Source organism: Meles meles, chromosome 14, assembly GCF_922984935.1.
Source record: "Meles meles chromosome 14, mMelMel3.1 paternal haplotype, whole genome shotgun sequence".
NCBI classification, from domain to species: Eukaryota; Metazoa; Chordata; class Mammalia; order Carnivora; family Mustelidae; genus Meles; species Meles meles.
The window spans coordinates 69,945,752-69,972,736 of NC_060079.1; the positions used below are offsets into that span (position 1 = coordinate 69,945,752).

General features: G+C 39.0%; 1 protein-coding gene across 2 annotated transcripts in view; it reads left to right on the top strand.

Annotated features, from left to right (window-relative positions):
* GPC6 (glypican 6) overlaps positions 1 to 26,985 on the top strand; it is a 1,107,056-nt gene that overhangs the window by 570,383 nt on the left and 509,688 nt on the right. For both annotated transcript variants that reach the window (XM_045978183.1, XM_045978184.1), the window contains exon 3: positions 474 to 865. In XM_045978183.1, the coding sequence (XP_045834139.1) occupies positions 474 to 865 (392 nt within the window). The remainder of the gene's footprint in view (positions 1 to 473; positions 866 to 26,985) is intronic.

Below are 26,985 nucleotides of genomic sequence, written 5' to 3' on the forward strand. Positions count from 1 at the left end.
CCCATTTATGAACTAGTCCAAATAACAGCAATTTAATTGAATTTGGTATTAGAACAGATTTGTAAATAGGTCGGAGCAAAAGTTTTTTATCAGTATGCATCTGTTATTATGTTAATGACAATACTTTGTAACATATTTTGATTTGAGTTTATATCAAATTAAGATTTCCTAAAATTTAACAATAAATGAAAAAAGAAGCAACTACTTTGGAGGAGTAGCGAAGGGTATACTCCTAATGTTAACGGATGTTCTCTCAAGCGGATATCATGTCTTCTGTTTTCTTTGACTCACAGAAGATCATAGACATAGGGCAAGTCTTGCGTAAAATATTGTCACCTCTTCATTGATATCTTAACCACAGGATACATATTTGTTTGAAAGGACCTTTAGAAGCTGTTGTTTCTAAGTTAAGGAGATGCATGGGGCATTCCAGATCTCACCCATTCATAACGGTTTCCTTGTTTTCTTCCCAGAATTTTTCCGAGAGCTCCTGGAGAATGCAGAAAAGTCACTGAACGATATGTTTGTACGGACCTACGGAATGCTGTACATGCAGAATTCAGAAGTGTTCCAGGACCTTTTCACGGAGCTGAAAAGATACTATACTGGGGGCAACGTGAATCTGGAGGAGATGCTCAATGACTTCTGGGCTCGGCTCCTGGAACGGATGTTCCAGCTCATTAACCCACAGTATCACTTCAGCGAGGACTACCTGGAATGTGTGAGCAAGTACACGGACCAGCTGAAGCCGTTCGGAGACGTACCCCGGAAACTGAAAATTCAGGTCACCCGCGCCTTCATTGCTGCCCGGACTTTTGTCCAGGGGCTCACTGTGGGCAGAGAAGTTGCAAACCGCGTTTCCAAGGTAATTGAAAATCTGCCGTCTTTCTAATTGGTCTTCCTCTTTTGCTCTGTTTTTAAAACAGCCATTCAAAAAAAAAAAAAAAAAAATTTTTTTTTTTTCAAGGTGAAAGTTCTCCCTTACAGCAGACCTTGCTCTCAGAGAAATCAGATAAAGGTCAAGATTTAATTCTGGTTCTGGGTTTTCTTTTTTTTCTTTTCTTTCTTTGTGTGACAGAAGACAGGATTTCAGTCCATTCCATGTTTGGAACATAATGTCAGCATTCATCAGCGATATAGCAGAGAAGCTTTTATCGGGAATGGTACGGAAACAGGTGTCTTGTTACCAGGACCACTTGGCACTTGTGATCAGAGTTTTCAGAATGATAAGTAGTCGTGAAACAGTCCATCTGGAGGTTCTAATCCTCGAGGAAGTCACAAGACGATAGACTTCATGAGGTCTGCAAGTAGAGACAAGCTGCTGTTCCGAACGGCAGCTCCTGGCATTTCTTCTTTATCACTCTTGTGAAAGTGGCCAAATTCCTTAGTCGTGGAGGAAGATCCCTTTGCTTACACCTGTGCAATGGGATTAGGGAGGAATAAGGAATACAAAGTATAGATTCTGGCGGAGGATTGCTTCTGTTATCCTTTAGCTTTGTAATTCAATGCCGCCCACCACATTGGGCTTATAAGCAAGATAAATGACTAATACCCATCATGCCTTTCCTTGAGGATATCTCTAAACCTTTAATGCAGGGGGTCTTTCTCCACTGCTTTCTTTAAACACTGACTGTTTCCTGTGTATAGGATATTTGCCTTTGTTTTAATTCTTCCTTGAGGGGCGCCTGAGTGGCTCAGTGGTTTAAGCCGCTGCCTTCGGCTCAGGTCATGATCTCAGGGTCCTGGGATCGAGTCCCACGCCCGGCTCTCTGCTCTGAAGGGAGCCTGCTTCCCTCTCACTCTCTCTGCCTGCCTCTCTGCCTACTTGTGATCTCTCTCTGTCAAATAAATAAATAAAATCTTAAAAAAAAAAAAAAAATTCTTCCTTGACATTCAACTGTCCTTACGAGATGGGCTTGCCCATTTATGAGGTCAGCCCCACAAATAAACTGGAAGGTGATTACTCTAAGAGGTAAAGTAAAAATGAAACGTAACAGGAATCTGGTATTATGTCGCCTAAAAAGGTCATATTTGTACAAAGATTAATGCCCAAAACTACTTTCTTATTGCAGGGCTATGGCAAAGAGCCACACACTTCTCATAACTACGGGCACCATGCTACCATGTTTCTTTTCTCCCTTTGATGTCCTCAGTATTTACATCTTGCATGAAGACTGTGTATACCCTTCAAAAGTGTTTCTCCATGGCATTATTTATAAATTTCATAGCAATCCATTTTTAAATTATATGTTCATACCCAGTTGATGTGGGCATAGGGAAAGACTATTTTCAAGAAGTTTCTAAAAACAATAATCACATGGGATTTAATAATATAAAGGGCATATGATACTGATGTAAAAAACAATGTTTTTTTTTTTCAATTGAAAATCAACAATATTCTAGCTGTAAAGGAACGAGAGCCCCAAAAGAGCCCCAAAAAATAAGGAATTAGCCAGGTGGAATAGCAAGAGGAACTATCACCTGGGAAAGTCTAAAATATAGATACGTATAAGAAATAAATATATATCCCATATATTCTTGAACAGATAGCTTTTTTGAAAAAAAATTTAAAAATAAAGATAACTTAATTACAGGGGCTTCAAATTGAAGTCTTTGCTTTTGTTGAAGAATGAAACACACAACGAGCTTTTAAAACAACACGAGGTAAGAAATTCAAAGCGTGGACTGATGGATGCAATGCAATATCCTTAATTGTTTGCTTGGATTCTGGCTGAGTGGGAATAATATTTATATGCAAATAGTTTGGCCTGGGCACGTTCTGGTGCAGTAAGAGAGTGTTTTCTAGCAAAGTATCTAAAAAGCCTTGGGAGAGGCCACTGCCAATTCTCAGAAGGTGGCATTAACAATTGCCCAGAGATGCCCCCCTCCCTTTTATCATTCCCTGACTATCTCAGTCTGAGGTCTTTGTAGATGAAAATCTAATCTACTAGTCTTTCTTGCCTGGAGGTTGACATCATGGAGCAACCACCAATAGAGTATGGCTTTGCATTTTTTTTTTTTTTTTTCCGGACCTGATGAGAAAGAACACTGAGCTCATGCTTCTCCTGATCCTTGCATGGGCAACATCCATTTGCCGAGCAACTGCTGTGGGTTTGTGATGTCGTTTGTGGTCCTGTGACCATGGAATGTTGACTGTTCTGTGCAGACATTGGCTTGTCTGGCCTGAGTTTCATGAGTCCTAATCTATGCAAATCATAAATTCTGGGCTGACATTTGTGCGCTACCTTCTGGCAGAAAGATAGAGAGAAAGAGAGAGAGATACAGATAGAGATATGTGGTTTAAAAGAAGCTGAGCATCTTTTTTTTCTAAAATACTTTATGGAGGTGCCTGAGTGGCTCAGTCAGTTAAGCATGTGCCTTAGGCTCAGGTCATGATCTCAGGGTCCTGGGATCGAGTCCCGTATCGGGGTCCCTGTTTCATGGAGAGCCTGTTTCTCTCCCTCTCCTGTTCCCCCTGCTTGTGCTCTCTCTCTCCCTCTCTGTCAGATAAGTAAATAAAGTCTTTGAAAAAAAAAAAAGAAATAAAATACCTTATGACTCAAGGATTTAAGCATTTTTACCAGTGAACTTTCTCTCCTAATGATTACCAGATGGTCAGTAGCTGAGTAAACCAGAAATAGATCTACTAGGATTATTGGTGTGCTGATAATTTTCAGCACCCAAAGTATCTTTTTGTAATAAGAATAAAATATTACAGGGCTAACTAAATTAAACGGAGAAGGAAGAATGGCGTTGGAGATATAAGCTGTTCATAAATCGGAAACCTCCCTGTGGTCCATTAGTTGAGTGATTTAAAGTTGATGAAATGATTGCAGAAGAGAGAATGAATTCAAGGTAGAATTCCCAAATGGAAATCAACAAACTAGGTTATCTCCTGCATCTTGACTTGGAGAATACTTTTTTTTTCTTTCAGTTTCTCTTCTCTCTTTCAGTGGTTTCCTAAATCTTGGGGAAGATGTCATTAATAGCTTCTAATTAATTGTTTTGACGGGGAAATTTATCTCTTTGGCAAAACACAGCCATTTGACACAAATGTTTTGACATGATATCATAGGGAATTTTCTTACCAGAAAAATGGAGGAATACTTTGTAGGTACAACACAGTTATTTTTTAAATTTGACCTTTGCCACCTTATAGATAAAAGACTTGTCTTCTTCTAGGTATTGAATGGAGCTAGTTAATGTTAAGTAACTTTAACCAGAGATCTGGTTCTTAGAAGTGTTGAAGGATTCTGGAGTGAGCATCTGTGGTCAGTTAGCCAGGATTCATTTTCTCTTTGAATGACTATTTTTATCTAGTGCCAAGTGTCGACAAAATAAGGAGATTTGGTAACTTGCATACTTTATTGGTGAAAGTATAAATGGACATGTTCACTTTGAATAGCAATTAGAAAATACCTGTACCATATCCCAAAATAGAATGTACCTGTAGCATATCCCAAAACTCCAGTTCTACCCCTGGAATGGATCAGGTAGGCATGTACATGTGTATACCGGTAGATATGTAAATGCATGTTAACAGCAGCACTGTTTGCAGTAACATGAAAAGTAAAAAGATCACAAACATCCCATCTGTGTACATCATGATTCCTTTACACCATGAAATCCTACAGGGCATTGAAAATAAGTGAACTATAGCCACACTTGTGTATGAAATCACAGAAACCTCATTTTGAGAGTAGAAAATCACCAAAGCATACAATATATATTAAGTTCAAGTAATGTAAAATGAAGCAATGTAGTATTTAGGAATAAAATATATTTAGGAATAAAATATATTTAAAAAATTTTTCAACTGTAAACACAAACATCAGATGGTCATTACCTTTAAGGGTTAGGTTTGGAGATTTTATAAAGGAGGGATACACAGGGGTTTCTAAGGTTATTGATAACATACTGTCTTAAGCTCTAGGCTATGTGTGGGTGGAGAGTGGATTTAAAACCATTTTAATGAAAAAGATTCAAGTGGGGAAAGACTTTGCCATTGTCCTTCTCTGATTCTCTTCATTTGCTTAGCTATGATCAAGTCCCTAGCTACCCTCTTTGGTTTATCAGGTTTACTGCTGTTCCTGACTTGTTAACCATTGACTGTCCATGCCCCATATTGTGCTGAATGATACGAGGTAGGCATGGAAGGCAAAGCCCTTAAAGGAAGATAAAAAGCAAATTTTGATAATGTTGTAGCCTGGAGAGAAAGAATCTAGACTATTCTTTAGCATTGTCCTTTTCTGAAAACACCACTCTCCTGCCCTTATATATACACCCATTTGTGACTGGAAACATGGATGGCAGCTTGTCAGACACTGTGAAGCCCACAGTCAGAAACCTGCCTCAAGACGTGTTAACAGGTTGTCTACTTAGACCAAGCTTCAACTGTTTATCACAAAGGCAAATAGAGAAATGACTCTTGTGTCTTCACGGATCTGTCCTGATGCCATTTAAACAAAGAAGACACGACTTTCCCATCTTTCTGTTTTAATAAAAGTGAATTCTATGAGTAAACACTGTAAATTATGTCAATACAACCACATCAACTATGCAAGTCATTTCAGTGATTCATTCCAGACAGTGCGGTAGATAATAGAGCTGAGATCCAGAGAACTTGCACTATTGCTAAAAACTGCCATGGATCTTTTTCTCTGCCTGTCTGTCTATGTATCTCTCTGTCCACTTATCCATCCATCCATCCATCTACCTAAAATCCTTCTTTCTTGTGGGTCATGACTTTGACAAGAAAGTCTGGCTTTGAGTCTTTAGGAAGACCAGAATATATGCATCAGTAAACACCCGCCATGTCTGCTGCACACACTGTTGCTTTTGCATGAAGAGCCTCCTGGCTGGTTCATCCACCTGAGTAAACAGCTTTGCATTAACAAGGCAATGCCTAGAAAGCAATAAACAGAGAGTCAATTTTCAATAAATGTGGTTGATGGACTATAAGGCTGAGAAAATTTATCATCAAATTTGATGAAATGAAGGCTATGAAATACATCCATTGAGAGCATTCTCTGATCGCAGTGGAAAACCATTCTGAAGAATTTACGATGGATATAATTTACAAGAGAAATGGTATTCTATTTAGCTCTTTGCTTTTGGGAAAGAATTTAAGATATAAGGTAAGACCACGTGTTGTAGCTATCACCTGACTCATTCGTCTTGTGCCTTTTATGGTGATCTTCTAATTGGAGTTAACTTCTGTGGAGTCATCCAAAAATAAAAAGGACCACAGGAAGGTCTTAGGTGAATGAAACCTTTTTATAGTTCTTCTGTGGTTAGTGTATTTTCTTCTGTAATTGATGATTATTCAATGTAGGTTACTTCAGTAATTTACAGTGTTAGGAAGACTAGATAAGCCTTTCGAAATTATCAATAATGTTTCTATGTTTACAACTTTTAAGTCAACATAAATAATGCATGCTTGCTGCTTTTATGATGGTGGTGTGGACATTATATTTAGAAAGTACTTTGCAGTTGATAAATAAATAATTTCATGATAAAAATAGTAACAAAACACTAGTGCTAAGAGTCATTACAATGAAAATAGCTTATTAATATAATTCATTGAAAATGTATGAAGTTTACCATGGTGTAGTACTACCCAAAGCAGTCTACCTTTTAATGCATTCCCTATCAAAATGCCACCAGAATTTTTCACAGAGCTAGAAAAAATTATCCTAAGATTTGTACGGAACCACAAAAGACCCCAAATAGCCAAATCTTGAAAAAGAAAAGCAAAGTTGGAGGCATCACAGGTCTGGGCTTCAAGCTCTATTACAAAGCCATAGTCATCAGGACAGTATAGTAGTGACACGATAACAGACACATAGATCAATGGAACAGAATGGAAAACGCAGAAATAGACCCACAGCTATATGGTGAACTAATCTTCAACAAAGCAGGAAAGAATAGCCGGTGGAAAAAAGATGGTCTCTTCACCAAATAGTACTGGGAAAACTGGACAGCTGCATGCAAAAGAATGAAACGTGGACCATGCTGTTATACCATACCCCAAAATAAATTCAAAATAGATGAAAGACCTAAACAGGAGGCAGGAAATTATCTAAATCCTAGAGAAGGACACAGGCAGCAACCTCTTTGAACTCAGCAGGAGAAATTTCGTACTAGAATTGTCTCCAGAGACAAGGGAAAGAACAGCCCAAAATGAACTTTGGGACTTCATCAAGATAAAAAGCTTTTGCATAGAGAAGGAAATATTCATCAACACTAAAAGGCAACCTAAGGAATGGGAGACAATATTTGCAAATGACATTCTAATAAAGGGTTAGTATTCAAAATCTACAAAGAACCTATCAAACTCCTGGGTGGTTCAGTCAGTTGGGTGTCTGACTCTTGATTTTGGCTCAGGTCATGATCTCAGGGTAGTGGGATCCAGCCTCATGTTGGGCTCCACGCTCAGCATGGAGTTTGCTTGGGATTCTCTCCCTCTCCTTCTGGTCTTCCTATCCCTGCTTGCTTGCTTGCTCATTCTCTCTTTAAAAAAAAAAAAAAAAAAAAAAAAAAAGGCAGCTGTCAAACTCAACACCCTCAAAAATAATCTAGTTAGGAAATGGGCAGAAGACATGAAAAGACATCTTTCCAAAGAAGACCCACAGATGGCCAACAGACACATGAAAAGAGGCTCAACATCACTCATCATCAGGGAAATACAAATCAAAACCATGATGAGATAGTCAGAATGGCTGTAATTAATAATGCCATTAATGACAGATGTTGGCAAAGACAGTTGTTGGCAAAGATGTGGAGAAAGAGGAACCCTCCTACCCTATTGGTGGGAATGCAAACTTGTGTGGCCACTCTGGAAAATAGTATGGAGGTTCCGCAAAAAGTTAAAAATAGAGGGGCACCTGGGTAGCCCAGTCAGTTAAGTGTGCCACTCGGTTTCAGCCCAGGTCATAATCTCAAGGTCATGAGACTGAGCTGGGTGTCGGGCTCTGGGCTCAGCACAAAGTCTGCTTGGGTCTCTCTCTCTCTCTCTCTCTTTTTCTCCATCTACCCTCCCCCAAAATAAATAAGTAAATCTTAAAAAAAAAAAAAAAAAGGTTAAAAATAGAACTTCCCTACAACCATAATTGCACTACCAGGTATTTGCCCAAAGAATACAATAATACTGATTCAAAGGAGCACATGCACCCCAATGTTGACAGCAGCGTTATCAACAGTAGCCAAACTATGGGAAGAGCCCAAGTGTCCATCAAATGATGAATGGATAAAGAAGAGGTGGTGTATATATGCAATGGAATATTACTCAGCCATCAAAAAACGAAATCTTGCTGTTTGCAACAGGGTGGATGGAGCTAGAGCATAGGAGGCTAACTAAACACAGTAAGTCAGTCAGAGAAAGACAAATAGCATGTGATTTCACTCATATGTGGAATTGAAGAAACAAAACAGCTGAACATAGTGGACAGGGTAAAAAAAGAGAGGAAGACAAAGCGTAAGAGTCTTAAATATAGAGAACAAACTGAGGGTTGCTGGAGGGGAGGCAGGTGGCGGGATGGGCAAAATGGTGGTGGGCATTATGGAGGGCACTTGTGAGGAGCACTGGGTGTTGTATGTAAGTGATGAATCACTACATTCTACTCCTGAAGCCAATTTTACATTGTATGTTCACTAACTGGAATTTAAATAAAACTTAAAAAAGAAACCACTTTGGTTATTTTGACTAAAACAGTCAAAATTTCTCATTAATTTTAAGTTCTCTTGAAAATATATAGTTTAGGTGTATGGATTTTAAAAATGGTTGAAGTAAGAAGAGGGTAGAAATTGAGGAAAATGAAGCCATTTATTTCCAGTGCATTGAAAGCTACTTTGTGGGGCACCAAGGTGACTCAGGCCCTGGTTAAGCTTCTGACTGTTTGTTTCAGCTCAGATCATGATCTCAATATCCTGGGATCGAGCCCCAAGCCAGGCTCCACACTCAGCAGGAGTCTGCTTGATATTCTCTCTCTTATTCTCTCTCTGACTTTCCTGCCACTCTCTCTCTCTGTCTCTCTAAAATAAATAAATCTTTTTTTAAAAAACTATTTGTGTATTCTTTTTGTAGCTTGTGTCTCTTTCTAATACCTATACCTCAGTTAGGCTATTTTATTTAGAAATGATACTATGTACCGGAATTCCATTAAAATGAGAACTTTCTCCATGTTGCATTTGATAATGAAGTTTTATTCCTATTGAAAGGAGAAATTAACGAGTTACTTAACTCTGTCTAAATAAAGGAGAGCTAGGAAAAGTCTGTTAACCACGGTTCTGACTGTTCCTAACAGGTATAGTCTTCCTTTCCTCTACGGTCCAAGATGGAGTAGTTGTAATAACCCAATATTCATCTGATCCAAGTGTGCATTCTTATAAAAGTGGAGGCGTTCTTGAGATTAGTTTCTGCCCTCATCGATAAACACTTGTTCATTGTATATTATATGTCAAGTACTATTGCTAAGTTCTCGAGATACCACAATCAAGCAAGTTAACGCATTTGCAGGCACTAATTGGGAAGAGAGAGAGACACACAGAGAATCAATGTGTACTGAGAGAATTGTGCAATAAATGTCCTGAAACAGAAAGGAGGGGGACCTAGCTTCATCTCGTGTGCTGTAAAACTTTCAGGGGCACAGGAGCCTGAACCACGTGTCGAAGGATGCATGGGCATTGGGCAGGTGATGAGGGCATCCGGCATGGAGAAGGATGCTACAGGCAAAGACAACAGTGAGCAGAAGCTCAGAGGGATGAAACCAAATGTGTGCAGGTAGCTGCAAACAGAGGGTGTCCCCGAGGCATGAAATGCAAAGCTACAAATTAAGCTGGGGACCTACACTGAACTCTTGAGTAAAAACTATTTCACTAACCACTTTGTGCATGGCTATTTTGCCTGCATAATTAAAAAAAAAAGCAAAAAACAATTTCTGTGGTTAAAAGCATTCTAGTATTTTTGAGGGACAGACATATGCTGAGCACTTACTGTGTGTCAGGCATTGTTCCACAAGAAACAGGAAATAACAACAACTAGCATTGTCCTTGAGGAAATCAAAGATTATCCAAACGTTCAAGTGTCGTGCAAACGATAAGGGCAAAGGCAGAGATGTGTATAGAACACTGTGTGAATCCAGAGAAATGCATGTCCCCCTTTGTCTTGGGAAATTGGAGAAAGCACTGGAGAGGAGGCGACAGACTCTGACTTAAAGAATGAACAGGTGTTACGGAGCGAGAAAGGATGTAAGGTTTTCTTGCCAGGGGCCCGACAGGTTCAAAGGCACAAATCATGAAAGGTCATGGTGTTTTGAACAGGATGCCAGGAGACCGATTGGAACCATATTATTTGGGTCATATTTTAAGTTCAGGAATGTGAAGGACTTGGCATAGGCAAGGGGTAAGGGTGATTTTTCAAAAGACAAGTATATGGTCAGACACTCACTTTAAAAAGATGGTGCGTGGGGATGGTAATCTGGAAGGCGAGACTGTTGGCAGGTGCGGTGATGGGCAACTATTGCAACGGCCCAGATAAGCAGTGATGAGATGTGGGTCCGCACAGGCAGAGCACAGTGCAGAGCGTCCCAGGGGAGACCAACACATCAGCAAGTGTACAGGTCGTGTGTCTTCTCGGGCTCTCTCCCCAGCAGCAAGCACAGTTCATGGCACAACGTTGTTCGCATTAATAACAGCTGTCTGCCTGCTGACTGGTTTTGAGAATCACCACCCTGTAAATGTTTGTTGGCAAATGTTGATAACATTTGGCCAGAGAAAGAAAGGAGGAGGATTAGAGGAAACATCAAAGCATAAAAAGATTGAAAGAGGATAAAGAGAAAGAAGACAGGTGACAAGAGCCGGAAAAGCATATTGTCCTAACAGGAAAGGGAGCAGAATCTCAGAAATTGAGTAATCAACGACATCAAATGTTGCAGATAGTCACACGGGGGGCACAGAGCAGACAGACCTTGGGATCTTGCCATTAGGATGTTACTAGCTAGCAAGCTCAGTGTGACCAGACTGGTATTCCGTGGTTGAGAAGTTACATCTTCTGCTACTCGCTACACATTCTAGAACAGGCTGAACAAAGCCTGGTCCATGGGCTGGTCTCATGAGCAGGCCCAAAGCCTGGGCTCATGAGCAGGCTCATAGGGTTTTGCAATAAGATAAGAACAAAGATTGAAAGCATTAAAAAAGTCTTGATAGCAATTCCACATTGGCTCTCGGCATCCTAGACACCATCAGCTGACTTTTTCTTGAGTATCGTTGAACTTGCCTGGTTAGTCTCCTCATTGGATCTGCATCTTAGTTAAGCTCCGTCGGATCAGGTATCAGGTCCTAACGTATCGGGAAAAATCAAACCACCTGCCAAGGCCTGTCGAGATCATTTGAGCCTCAGAGAGTTAGTCTGAGATGTACTGTTCTAGAATAATGCTAAGAATACAAAATAACGTATTTAGCTTGATTTTATTGGTGTGTCTGGGCTTTCTCCTTCCTGCGTGCAGTTTCCCTTTACCCCTTTATTGTGGCTTCCTGACCCAGCCTTTTCCCCTGGGGCGCCTTCTCTGTGTTCACTACCTTCCTGGGCTCCTGTAAACCTGTTTTGATTGACACATCTACTGTCTGCCTTGGCCCGGAAAGTCCGAGAACTCCTCTGGGGCCACTGGAAAACGTGTGCTACAGGCAGACGTCTTTGTTCCTCATAGGGAATGGCCACTGGTGAAATGTGCCAATTAAGGGACAACACAAATAAAAAAGGCCCAAGGATAAAACTCTAGTACAGTAACTCAAAGAATGCTGCTTCTGAAATGGCTTCATAAAGAAAACCGGACCTGACACTTGATCCCAGCGTCAACACCAGCTCTGTTCTTGGATTCGTATCTCTGAATGCATGTACGCTTCTCCTACTAGAAGGTTCTGTGTAACGATATTGGAATTAATTAGACATGCAAAAGCACATCCTGCGTGCTGACAGGACACTGCGGGCTGTGTGCTCTCATAGGCCGAACTTAAAAGACTGGAGGATTTCTCTCTTGTTGTCCCGTCTTCAGAGATTGAGTGTAACAAGGACGTTCTCTGAGGCTGTATCCGTGCGGCGTAGAGGTTGGCGAGCCCAGATCCATGTGAAAAAGAATTTTAATAAAGCTTGGAAGATCTATGGTGTTAAAAGTGCTGACATGGTGAAGCAGAACTTACAGAGAGTATGACATACTGTTTTTGTTTTTTTTTTAATAAATGAGGAATTAGGTCCTGCAGGCATCTGATTGTGTAGAAGATGGCGGATATGTTATTACCCGCCATTCATTTTCTCCATTGTTATCTTCATGATTACAAGCAAGGATCATTCCCCTTCATGTGTATGCATTTTATCTCTTCGTCTTGATGAGTGATTGCCCAAACACAACGGGGTCAATCCCAGACGCTCGGAAAATCGCAATCATCCCACACAGTGTCGAAACTCTACATTTTCTTGTGTCTAAATCGGAGAGCCAAGAGTGAAAATGGACAGTTCACAATGTCAGTAATGGGATAATGGTGACTTTGACATTCAGATGTAAGTAAGACCGTAGCCTCAATCAACAGGTATTTCAAGTTAACATCAGTTGACACTTAAGCGACTGGCATAAACAGATTTTTAAAAAATTTATTGCCGTCCTTGCAGGAATATGCTGCATGTCAAAAATGCCAAAGTCGCATTTAATACTCCACAGATAGCAGGATTTTATATGGAAATTGTATCCTCTTCAGTTTGTAGTGTCTTAAGAAGTCAGGAAGGAAGGCTTCTCTGTGTTCACTCTAGATAGGATTTTGCAATCAGAAAAATCCATTCAACATCTTAAGCATCTGTAAATCTATTAATTATGAAAACTTATTATTCTGTATACTATTCTCATAGTACTTATGAATATGAGTTTCTCCCTGAAGAAATATACTAGTTGATAAATAATGAATGTTAGAAATTTCTTCCTTTGCTCTTGGCTTTCTAAAAACCCATTTCTTACTAAAAGTATATCTAAGTATAAGGCAGCATTCATTTCACTGTTTTTCAATGAAAATAGACAGCAGTTAGTAAGAAATCTAAGATTTTATCATGCTTCAAACCATTGCAGAGAACCAAGCGCTTTGCAGACATCCTCATCCTCTCTTCTTAGGCTTGTGGTACTCCAATGAGAAGCTGGTCTAAGGAGAATTTAACTGTACTTGCAATAAAGCATTTCATTGAAAAGAGAAACGTTATGATATCCTGCTGCATTTGTAGACAGAAGATAACTATATAAAATATTTATGATACTATTTCCATAAAATACCAGAAATACCTATTTTGGAATGGAGAAAAAAGTACCCTGACATTTTGGCTAAGATGACAGATAGAATCCAGATTGAAAGTCTTTTTTATTTGTGCAGATTTTTTTTTTTTATTGTTAAAGTGATCGCTTTCTTCCAGCAACAGTCCAATATCCAGTTGTTTGATTCATTGTAAAACCTCCAACTCCCAGTTATCCCAGATCTCCCTCTCAATCAGTGTATAGTTTCTCACTTGTGTTGTGATTATGGGACCAAATGAATTCAGGAAATGAGATAATCTGACAAATCACTGAAGCCAAGTAGACTTTTTTTTTTGCCCTTCAAATTACCAAGAAAGTTTAAATAAAATGTTTACCCTAGCTTAGATCACCTAGTTGTTTATTTTTATTGGTAGTCAGTAAAATAATTGTATGCGTTTTCCATATTGTTTTCAGACTGTAAAATAGGTAAGTACTCATCTAGAAACACAATATGGAAAACACAGAAGAGCCCAAAAAACAAAGTAAGATAATCTTAAATTCCCACTACCCAACGAATGTCAAACATTAGTTAAAAGGTAATCAGTGTCAGAAGTTTGTATTTCTCATCTCTTTGTACCTCATATATTTTTAAATTGCATATTATTAAATCCTGTGGGATGATTCATACTGGATTCTACTTTTTTTGCTTTAACCTCTCTTTAACATCAGAAGGATTTCTCTACATCAATAGCGTTTCTTTAAAAATTCCTCTTATTTCTTAAAGAATTCTTTCACAACCTAAAGGCTTTGTTTGCTACGAATATATCTGGGGATCTGTCACAAATAGTCACCCTCTGGACATTTTTTTTTTTTAAGATTTTTATTTATTTGACAGAGAGAGACACAGCAAGAGAGGGAACACAAGCAGGGAGAGTGGGACAGGGAGAAGCAGGCTTCCCGCTGAGCAGGGAGCCCAATGCTGGGCTCGATCCCAGGAACCTGGGGTTATGACTTGAGCCGGAGGCAGATGCTTAATGCCTGAGCCATCCAGGCACCACCCCCTGGACATTCTTGCTAGGAAAAGGAAACAACTGTTTCAAGGAGTTTGTGTATGCATACGTATTTAGCTTTACTCATTTTGCACTCTGAAATGCCAAGATACGTGAGAGTTCCATGATTTCCTTATCATATATTTCACTGTTGAAATTTACTGACTGGGTTATATATACTCCAGAGAGCTTAGAAGCAGTGTTTTTGTTTGTTTGTCTGTGTTGTTTTGTTTTGATCAAAAAGGAAAAAAAGGTATAAACATAAAGCAGAGGCAGGAATGAAGCTGACTGAAAATATGAGCACGTCCTGGGCAATCTTCCCCGTTGGGCCAAAAGTCTGGCTCTAAGTCAGGTTGCAAATTTGTGGACCTTAGTCCTCACTGGCCCATGGACATGTTTTATTTGGTATGAATTCTTTAAGATTTCAAATAATGTTAATGGGGAGGGTTGGCATAAAATGTGGATTTCTACAATTTCTGAACATATCACCAACCTGGCCCTGTGTTCTGGATGGCAGAAATTGGCTAGAGTTAAAGAATGTTTAGACTGAGTTGTTTTGGGTGGAGCATTCAAGGTTTAGTTGGAGGCCCATCTGATCACCCCTGTAGTTTGTCTGATTCTGAAGTCAGTATTGCTTGCCATCTATCAAATTGTATATGACCATTTTTCTCATAATAGAGAACCGTTTCTCTCTACCTGTGTCTCTACTAAAAGTGAAAAAGTGAAAGACAAATAAGACAGTGTTTCAAGGGGAAAAAATGATCAGAAGTTTATTTTTTTGAAAGTATATATATTCTAAATATTTTATTGGCAAATAATTTCTATGTTTAAAATTTTAAAAAAAAGTAAACTTCACTTGTAATTATTGACTCCTTGGCATTCGAATGTGCCAACCCTCCTTTAAGCCTTCTGTTAGCTATCAGTTTGAGGTGGACCATATCCTTTAATCAAATAAAAGCAAGCCAATGGCTAAGGAAGAAACTCTACTATTCTTAGTGCTGGATTCACTAAAGAATCCGGTCTTAAAGACCATCCTTATGATACACACAGCTGGAAGTTTATTCCTGCCAAAATGGACCCTAGTAGGAAGCACAGGCCTAGAATTTTCCCCGTCAATGTCATCATAACTTTGTCACTATTATCAGATTCTCTTTCCATCTAATGCAAATGGAAGCTAACAGTGATTGAATGTGCCAGCCACTAGGTTAAGTACTTTTCACACATTGTCACTTAATTCTTATGTCAAACCTAAGATACAGGTATGGTTATGATCCCATCTATGTGATAAGGATCCTGGGTCTGTATGGCAAAGAGCCCATGCTACAAATCTGTTCTGCCTCCCCCAGAGTTGAGGCTTTGGTCTGAAGGCAACCCCTTATGTAAAACTCCTAGCTCTATGGCAGTGCTGTCCAAAAGGAATGTGATGGGAACTACAAACGCAAGTTAAAATGTTCTGTAAGCCCATTAAGATAGAAAGAAACAGGCGAAACTCATTTTAATGGCAAATTTTTAACCCTTTCTATCCCAAACATGGTCATTTAAATATGTAATCAATACAAAAATTACTAAGGAGCTACTTTCTGTTTCTTGTAATAAGTCCTCAAGTTTCTGTTTTGCACTGACAACAAATCACAGCCATATTTTCTTTGCTCAAGACCTGCACGTGGCTAGTGGCTAAGGTTGCAGACAAAGCAAATACAGAGTTTCAATGCATCATCTTCCTATTGAGGGCAAAGAATTTTAGGAACTCACACCAGGAAGTCTAAACTCTTGTGGTGGATTATTGATACGGTTCCTCCGGTTATGGGGAAAATAGAGGAGTCCGTGTTTGTGTAATGCTTTGGAGGCCCTCCTGGAACTCTAGCGTAAATAACAGACACTTTTTATTGAGAGATTTTTCTCTTGCCGGTTCCCCCTGAGGTTTTGCATGTGATGCTACCAGAGCCCATACGTATAATGAACATCAGGAAGATTGTAAATCATCATGGATGGATTAATCCGTGGTTTTCCATCTGCCTTGGGGAGGTGGATGAGAAACATGAATGCAGGAGTTGGCCGGTATCATTGGGTGTCAGCATCAGTTGTAAACAACACAAATGTCTGAATATTATCATGGGGGGAGGGGTGCTCTCTGAAATTTTTGGCTCTTCTAAAGGGGCCTTAATACCCATAAAGGTGGCCCATCCCTGGATTAAGTGACTCAAAACCACAAGACTAATTTGCATTCAGACAGATTTGAGAGTATTTCCACATATTTTGGGTAAAGAAGGTGCTTTTCAAACCAAAGCCCCTGAAAGATTGGCTTCCTTAGATTCCTCATAAAACATTTTAGCACACGGGTTTTAAAAGAAACCGCCAAGGGGTGCCTGGGTGGCTCAGTGGGTTAAAGCCTCTGCCTTTGGCTCAGGTCATGATCCCAGGGTCCTGGGATCAAGCCCCGCATCGGGTTCTCTGCTCAGCAGGGAGCCTGCTTCCCTTCCTCCCTCTCTCTCTCTCTCTCTCTCTTTCTGCCTGCCTCTCTGCCTATTTGTGATCTCTGTCAAATAAATAAAAATAAAAATAAATGTTTAAAAAAAAAAAGAAAAGAAACCGGCAAATCACAGTTTTAGCGAATTACTATTTGGATGCATTAAGGTGATGCCCCAGAGGTTGACAGAGTTGGCATTCATCTTCCCCAGATGCCTTTCACTGTCAGGGAAGAGCTTATCATAAGAGGGGATCCTATTCCATATCTCCTATTGTGGAATTGATACTTTCATCACCATTCTGAAAACTTTGATGTGTCCCTGAGTTTCCCTTGGTGATCGGGAAGGTCAGACCAGCAGGCAGAAGCCGCTAGCTCTGTGGCAGCCTCCACGTTCCAGAGGCCTGCGGTCCCTCCGCCCCCAGGCTCCGAGCACCATTGTGCTAGAGAGCTGACTTTAGACTTCTTTTATAATTCCATTCCTTGAATTAATTTAGAATATGTAAACTGATTTATTGGGAGATTTAAAATCATTTCTCTCAGGAGAGCGGAGAATATTAGGTTAGCGGTTTTTCGGAGCATGGTTTTGACTCAGTTTCAGGGGGGGCAGGCGGTTTCTTGTCAGCCTCCCATCATTTTAGCTACTCAGTGTCATTTTCTCCCTGCTTCTCACCGCTGAGTCAGAAATCTGTTTGAGAGGTTACCAATATGTCCGTGTATTTCCAAGGGGGAGAAAGTTTGTCGGTAATTTCTGTCTAGCTGCAGCCTCAGACTCTGACTCTGTGTTCATCCCAACATCTACGGTTGCATTTCCTTTTCCCCACTCAGCAACCTTACAAAGCAATTTATTAGGAACCAAGCTTAATCATTGGAGCAGCGTAATCACTTTGTAGTCTCGTGCTGCTTCCCACGTGTGTCTTTCCCTTTCCAGAAACTGGCTCAGTTTTTGAAATCTAAACTCTGATCCCCTGAAGCACAGGCTGTTACCCCTCAGGGAAGCTCTCCCAGCTTTTAGGCTCTGAATCTTCTCCCGGTCATCCTGAGAACATTTCATCACATGCCATTTTGAGGAAGTCACTGCACGGGTCATAAATCCCAGCGTAAATTGCTTGTCAATTACTCCAGTAATCAGGAATGTTTTACTAAGCGCTTAGCGGTCTGCAAGGAATGGACTTGAACGCCAGATCCCTCTCCCTGGACTAGACAATGACAGGTCCAGGGTGGGCAGCCAAGCCTTCAAGTCCTCAACCGCGCATTCACCTTGCTGCCCTGTATCATTAGTCCCAACTCAATGCCTGGGTTTATTCCAGCAAATTCATTCCAGGTTTGCCCCACATGAATGTTTGTGTGAGCGTTTCCTCTGCCCCGTTTCTTACTCATCATGCCTTCCTCTCCCCATCAACTCATATCTTACCTCATTCAACACTCGCTAAAACCTGCTCATCGTCACTTCTGGTGTCTCTAGGAAGCTCCTTTCACTGAATCACTTAATTGGTTGTGGGGGTTTTGCTTTTTTTTTTTTTTTTTTTTTTTGGTTTTGTTTTGTTTTTCACTCAGCCTTATTTCAGAATCTCTATCCTAAGCTTTTTTATCGTGTTCATGTGGATTTGTACATACGTTACTTTAAAGTTTTTACAACATTTTCCCATGGGATGGTCCTCCTTCACCTGAGGACTGTAGCTCGGTATCCAAAAGAACAGTGACCATTCTATCGTCAGTGTTCCTTTCTCAGAGCAAGCACTACTGAAATTTGCATATGACAGATGCTGAAGAAATTATTCCTGCTGTTATAATAGTTCTTTTCCCCCCTTTCTTTCATTCCCATCATGGTCGGAAGAGAGGAGAGTGATAATATCCATCGATGTGTTCTCTCCCATAGTGTTGTAAATAGTGCCCTGAATTTCCAGTGGTTTTAGAAGAGGATGTAATATAGGTCCTTCTAACAATTCCCCCCCCCCCCCAAAATTAAATACTTAGTGCATGTGATTACCCAATAGAACTGTAGCTCCTTTTGCTGGGACATTCATGCAAAAAGACGTTATAGACGACAGAAGGAGTAATGACGGGGTATAGGCTGAGAAGCCATGCGTCCCCTTAGCTGTCACCTAGATGGTATGGTAGCTTGAGATCTGTTGAAGAGTAATGAATCTTCGTTCGTTTTCCAGATTTCCAAAATAACTATATCTAACTCCTCTGGCTACATGTAGAGGTAGATATCTACACTGTTTCCATAGTTAGGGGAACAACTCTTTCACTCCTCTTTTTCCCTTCATACCTTACAGCTCTTCTATCCAGAAGCTTCTAGGCTATACGATCACAGTTTAGTTCAGTGAATTATTAGTGGAATAAAGTGTGGCTTCATAGTCTTCAAGCATCACCGTTGTAGATTTTCTTAATCTTTTATTTCTTAAAATAGAAGAGAAAGATGTGCCAGAATACAGAAACCTTGGGAATATTTTTACTGTTGAGTTATAAGAATTATTAAAGCAAAATGAAAGAAATAAAGAAAAAAGCAACTAATCTCTTTTGTAAAGTGCTCACATTGCACACTTACAATTAAGCTGTTCTGATTTCTGTAATTAAAATAATTTCCTCTGAGAGGCCTTAATAGTTCATGCCCATGAGTAAAAAAAAAAAAAAAAAGAAAGAAAGAAAGGTTGTTGTCATGAATGAACGATTGAAAGAAACGTCTTATTCACATGCTTAGCTTCTATGAGAAATCTTTGAAAACAAAACCAGGCATGACGAAGACAATCAGTAGAGTTAGTCAGGAGTCATCTTAGCAACCCATGGGGTATACAAGCCCATACATTTATTTGTCCCTTCATTTAGCAAACATTTATTGGGCACCAACTCTTTGGCAGGTGCAATGGGTACAATGATAAATAAGACCTAGCCCTGCCCTTAAAGAACTTTCCTTCCAGAGTGGGTACTAGACAAATGAATAGTAGAGACTGCTAAGTGCTGAGACAGAGGTATGCATGGGTCACAGGAAAGCAGGTGCCCATCTAGACAAGCACATCTCATGTGGACTCTTATTTTATTGCATTTTATTCTGTCAGTCATGGGTTTAATGTCCACAGGAACAGAAATTTTAATAGACAGAAGAAAATTCACTGTTTAGGCATCGAGAAAATAAAACTGCATAAATAATGAGTAATTATTTATTGATTAGGCACAAAGTACCTGTCACTAGCACTATGAATATCTTATTGTGTTATTATATATGTATATAACATGAAAACAGGCCATATTATAATTGTAATTTGAATATAACATAGAAGATAAGCAAAGAGAAATAAATCTTGACGTAATTCAGAGCTCACTAGACCAAGGATAGGAGATAGCTGGGATTGAATTCTTACTTTGATCCTAATTAGTTGTCTGAATTTCTTTCCTTCTTGGTGAAGTGAGGGGGTTGGACAAAACGCAATGCTTTTTTGGGAGTGAACTTTCCAAAGTAGCAATCATTGGGATCATAGACATATGACCTAAGAACTAAGGTATACACTCAAGAATGCACATCTGGACATTTAGATCTGTGTGGGAACGGGCTGGTCCAGGTAAGGCAATAGCAGTTAATCTGAACATTGTGAGCTATACTGTGCTGTATGGCATACCCCTACGTTTCTGTGAATGTGGCTTTGGAATCTATCCAGCTACTGTTTCTGGTTGTCTCTCTTTTAATTGGGCTCACCTCTAATTTTACGATGACACAGTTTACTCTTATAATACTAGGTTGTTACTGTTTTCCTAAATCACTTCAAATTCCAAAGACATTTTTAAGCAATAGGATACGTGTATGCTTAATAGGTTTCCATGGGCCTCCTTGAATTCAACCCGTCCGCTGCTCCAATTCAAGCATTATAGCTACCATGCTGAATTTTCCTCAGTGTTTCACAATTTTAATTTTGGCCCTCAAGATGTATTTGGTGTTAATGCATGTTGCTGCCGGAGATAATGGATGCCCTGCAAAAGAGATGGCTTTTGCAATGTTTTCTATTGAATCTCACATTTGATTGGCATGTGTGTCCTAGAAAAATTGGCATAGTGCCTTGTTAGTGGGCACAGTGCCATCCAACAGTTGGGGAGAAAGTTAGGCTGAAAAGTGATCATAAATGAAGTCAGCTGGGAGTGTTCAGGAATGTGTTTCAGGCTCTCTGGGTAGAGGAAGCAAATACTCTCATGGAAATCTTTTTTCTTCTTGAGTTTCCCCTGACTATATCTTTTCGGGAAGATGGGAAGACTCTTTTGCTAACTTGAAAGAATGAGGTTTAAAATGTAATTGTATACCAGAGTTACAAAACGGTGTAACTGTTTCTACTGTTTCTACTGACAGTTTGTTAAATCTGTATTCAGGTGGGTATAGTATATCAAATCACTTGACCATCTGGCTGTCACATATAGAGTAGAATGAGTCGGGGGTGCAGGGGAGGGGGCAGGAATTCTTCTGCCAGTTGTTACCTGGTAGAGTTTTCTGAGTTACGGAGCCTCTGTTATCCCATCTGCCAAATGGGAATGATGAGAAATTGGGATGAAGAGTAGTTACAGGAGATAGAAATATGAAAAAGGTGTTTGGTAAACAAAAGCGGATTCTTGTAGTGGAAAATATTAGGGGATATTAAAGTGTTATGTAAAAATGAAGCAAACAAAATGTGTTCCAAACTGGTCAACTATAAAACGTACCAGAGCAACATCGGTATTAAAAACTGTCATTTTCTATATTACGAATAGGGTGATCCTAATTACAGGATACTGTATCTGCTTTGAGGACTCCTTTCCTTATCTGTACTCTGGACTCATGGTGCACTGCAGTACAGACCCGTTCAAACAAAGAAAAATGCAAGGAGGTCATATGGGGTTTTGTTTTTTCCTAATGGTTTTAAGTATATGCGCCATCCGCTTCAGAAATGCTTGCTTTCTAGGCTGCATGTGAGAACCATCCAGGGCTGAATCCCACTGCAGTTTTAATGAAACCCAGGCACTAACCTGCTAATTAAAGAACAATGAGGACTGTCCATTTTGTAAAAGAGGATTTGGTCTTTAAATAGATAAAGTTCAGGAGACATCACACTCCTATTCCTTTCTTTACACACCCTCCAAAGAAGCTTTAATATTTTGTTCTAGACAATCAATTAAAGCCAAACAAATAAATATTCTAAATAACTTCATGATCTCTCCTGGGAAATTTCAGGACTTAACTAGTTATCTCCAATATTTCCAAAGCAAACACCACTAGTTCTTCCTTACTTAGAATCCTGCAGGATAACGTTTAAAGGTGAAAGCATTTTCATTCATCAATATCTTTACCGGTTCAATTAATAGCTGAAAATCACTGGTGAGAGAGTTCTTTTTCACAAACTCTCAATTCTTGTTCACGTCCTTTCGTTATTGATTGTACATGAGAACAGCCTGTACTGCCATTACTTGCATGTTTATTTTTCCCTGAGTGTTGACTTCAAAATTATATTTCTTCCCTGTTGGATCTTATGAATGACTCTATGCTAACCCACTCTCTGGCCAGTTGGCTCATAACCTACAACAGAAGATAACTGTTCTTGTGCTTATTCTTAGAGTTTAGTTTGGTAGAAAAAAATTAGATTCCTAATGTTGATATTTCTTTTTTTAAAGTTATGCAGATACCATAAATAAATCCCAGGGGGTTAAGTTCTAATTTAAAATATAGTAGAACAGATAACCGCAAATACTTTTGGACAAATACAGAAGAAGCACTGTTAACAATGTTTTGTTTTTACTATCTGCTGCTGCTTCTGACTTTGTCATTAATAATGAAAATATATGTTATCTATAACCTAAAACATGGCCCCCAAGAATAAACTGTTTATATGATGTGAATTCTTTTAAAAATGCCGTCAGTCTTCTGAAGTATAATTCTACAGGCTATATGATATCTTATTTGATATTCTGTGCTCTTGTCCATTTATCCCTTTCTTCTTCTTGCTAAATTGTGTTGGTGTATATAAGGTCTTAGCACACTATGGTAAAGGAGCCATTATATTTCTAAATAATGTAAAACAATCAGTTCATTTTCATTTTACTATTCTGCACTCCATATTTTATCACTTTTTTAGTAAAAAGTAATAAAGGTTAAAGTTAGAGGTTAAAGTTTATACCTGATTCACTGAGTAAAGCTTGCAAAATCATAGTCCTTAACAAATTGTTTATATGCAGAATGAATTGTTCTAATAGACTTTTCTATAAAATGCCTTAAGTACTACATTTTCACTCCTAAAATCTTCAATCGAGATGCAAAGGTAAGAATTAAAAGTTTCACTGTATTCCACACATGTACTCAATTTGTTTCCTTTCCCTGTGGTAGTCAATTCCTTTAGACTTACATTGTGACAATAATTTTATCTCCGTGAAGTAACATAGCTGATCAAACTCAGATTCGATTCACGAGTCTGAAACACGCTAATATGTTGTGATTGCATTATACCTAATGATACATGCTGATGTATTTTCTGAATTCCCTTACTGGATCTCCAGAAAGGAGGACAAACACAATTTTTAAAATAATCTTATTTTTTCAAATTTAACTTATCATTGTCCTTATGCCATGGTGATATTTAAGTATTATATGTGAACATTATTGAAATTCACACAACTGCTGAAGTTGATGAAACAAAGTAGCGTGTTTATGGGGATAAGGTAAAAGGACTGTAGCTATTGTCAGAAGTCAAAATTGCCTTAGCCTTTTCCATAAGTCATGGTGGGAGTGTCATTATCATATGTGACTAATGACACTTCATGTTCTGAACCTGATTACAACCACAAAACAAAGAAAATAAAGAAGAAATCACTCTTGAACACCTTCCATGGAAAGGTTGGCGTGTCTCTTCCAAATTTTCATAATTTGATTACCCAGCTAGTCTATTAAACATAATTCATTGAAACCCACAGAGACCTAACAAATTTTTCTGATGATATAAAGATTCCTTTCAGTTCTTTCTCATAAAACCTGAATGAGCAGTTTTGGAAAGAGCAATAATATCTTTTCCTCCACCCCTTTTCTCATTCGGAAATTTCTGAATCTCTGTTTATGATTCCAGGGTACCTGTTTCTCCCACAGTACTAGTGTTTGATTTATTCACAGCTAACGCTAAACCTCATTATTTGAGAAAGGTGTATGTGTGTGTGTGTGTGTGTGTGTGTGTGTGTGTGTGATTTAATGTGCTCTTAGTTCCTCAAGTTCCAAATCACTGTTTTCCCCCTATAGGGTATATTCACATATTTTCATTTGAGTTATATTGTTAAAATTTCAGTGGTAGAACACAGAAAGCCCAAGTGAGGACATTCTTGGCATTTCCTCTTTTTTTTTGTTGGGGGAGGGCAGAGGGGGAGAGAGAGAGAGAATCTTCAGCAGGCTCCATGACCAGGGCAAGCCCAATGCAGAGCTCTCTCTCAGCATCCTGAGATCATGACCTGAGCCGAAATGAAGAGTTGAACGCTTAACCATCTGAGTCACCCAGGTGAGCCTTGGCATTACTTTTTTTTTTTTTTTTTTGGCATCATTTCTCCCCTAATCCACTGAAATGCTCTCCCAATGGGCCTCCCAGCATCTACCATTGCCCACTCTCCAATTCATCTTCTTTACTCGAGCCAAAGGAATTACTTCATAACAAATTTCTTCACATTGAAATCTGCTTAAGAGCATCGATGGCTTCTCCCCACTCTGAGAGTAAAGATCTGACCATATAACATACTTTTCAAAACTTAAGCTAGTCTGGCCCTTTCCTCCTTCTCTGGGCTCATCATTTACCTCTTTCAGCAACCTGAGCGGACCATCCTCCTTCCTGCAACAGCTCTTGTGCGTTGGCATTACCTCTGGAAATGGTTTCAGTATGTAGACTATCGATGCTAAGAAAAGGGAAGTTTTAACCAGTTCAGGCATTTTTTTCATCTTTAAGACGCATCTATATCATATATATATATATATATATATATATATAGCATGTATGTTTATAAGGAATAATTCATTTTAATTATAAACTACACAGTGTTCATATCCACTAATTATGATTAGCCCATTCATATATTCTGCTTGACAACCCACACTTTGTCTCTTTTTTTTATTTCTATAAATTTACAATGTTAAACCTTCTTCTATTAAAACTCCATCTTTACAAATCTAGTTTGTTTACCTTCCCACTGATATGACTCTAAACCAAAATACTTTCTCAGATGACTACGAATTGGTGAGAGGGTATAAGGAAAGTTCTCTGACTCGCAATTTGTGCTGAGGATAAAACAGCATGTTCAAAAATATTTTTAAGTCCTCTGCACCATTAACATTCCACAAATGTTATTAATTGTACACTTAATTTTTTGTCAGGTGCTGTGATAGGCAGAGTGGATCAAAAGACCTGAGCGGCATGGACCCTGGCTATAAAAAGTGTGTAATAAGCCACATAGGTGTGTAAACAAATGAGGAGACTACAGGGAAATGAAGGAAAGATGAGTAGCAAAGATATCTGTACAGTTTACCTCGAGGAGTAAGTAATAAACTTACAGTTGATGAGCATGTTTGGAAAGAAGCTTGATACACACTGATGCCAGGGCTAATTTTGCGAAGATGGAGATGAGTTTTCCAGGTAGACGATGTGTGGAAGATTATTCCATGTAGATGGGACTGGGAAGGACAAAGGTGGGAAATGGTGTAGCACATTGGAAGTGGCTATAGCATAAATAATGAGGCACCAGGAACTTGGAGAAGAAACCCACATCTGGATTATGAGTCTCAACCATGGTCATGAGTCATCCTAATACATCTTCAGCCCATCACCGTCCCTGGTTCTTTCTGGCACAATTTTAGAGAAAATTTTTAGTTAGGCAAAGCGAAAGTTTTTGTGGAGTTAATAAAAGTAGAAGTTGAAGAAAAATAGCAGTAACACCCCCCCTTTTTTTTTCCTCATTGCCACTTCTTGCTACCTCTCCCTAGATGTAAGTTCTTGTTCAACATTCCCTATATGAAAATGGCAGGATGATAAACGATCTACAGTTACAGAGCATGTATTTAGTACTAACTGTATGCAATGCCCTTCGCTTGTCACTAAAATCACTCTGAAGGCTTTTTTCACATTGGTTGCTTTAAGATGGGCTGTAGAATTTATCTTTATTGGAAAGAGGCAAATAGATCACAATAAATTGCAAACACGCCAGGGAGTTTACTCATAAGCAGCAGGAGAGAAGCAAAGTCAGTTTTCATGTAGAAAGAAAGCTACAGACTGAAAGAAGCACTCTGTGGGAGATGACAAACCGTAAAAATATGAGAGACGTTGCGAAAGATTTGGAAATAGTCAGCTATGTCGACCCATTGTGAATTCTATGGGTGGTTTAAGGTTTCTGCAGACACTATCCAGAATAATTTGATTAGGTCTTACCAACTTTAGAGGGTAATAAAATGTGGTTTTGCCGGTATGTGCAAGTGATACCGTACCGTTACTTTTATCCTTGGAAATTAGAAATTTTCTGTATCTCTGAATAAAAAGAACCAACTGAAAGACTTAGGCCATTTGCAGGGTCCTTGAAAAATATGCAAAGCAAGGTAGGAAAAGAGAAGGTTTAAATGCAAATCCCTTTAAAATATCAGAGGTCATCATAAATTACTCTAAGACTATTTATTGTTAACTGTTACTTTGGTTTCTGAAGGTGAAATGGTGTTAAAGCATAGAGGTTATCTTGTCGAGTATTTTAATAAACTGATGTTAACTAGACACCGTGTATGTTTTTACTATTCTGAGAGCCCCAGGAAATGAAGAGGGAAAATTGGCCCTGGAGTTGCTTACTCAGAGTTTACCCAAGGAGAGGAAATTTGCATATATAGAGCAAAAAATAAAGGCTAACAAAGAAATACGAGTGCCCAACTGTGTAGCACGGTCTGCTAACATACAGGGTCAGAAAGAATAGTGATCTTTGTGGGTTATAGATAATGGGGAAGAGGAAGAAATTGAATGAAATCATTAGTTTTTGTTTGTTCGTTTGTTTTGAGAGTGGGTAGATTATTGCTCACCTGTATCAGTTAAACAACATTATCGTTTGCCTTCTACCCTCTAACAACAACAACAGTGTACAGCTACTATTGATAACCTCTTATTCTAAATCATAATTATAGTGTAAGCATATGAATTATTCACCACCTATTATTTGATGGGTTAAAAGTGCTAATATCCTGTTTTAGTCACAC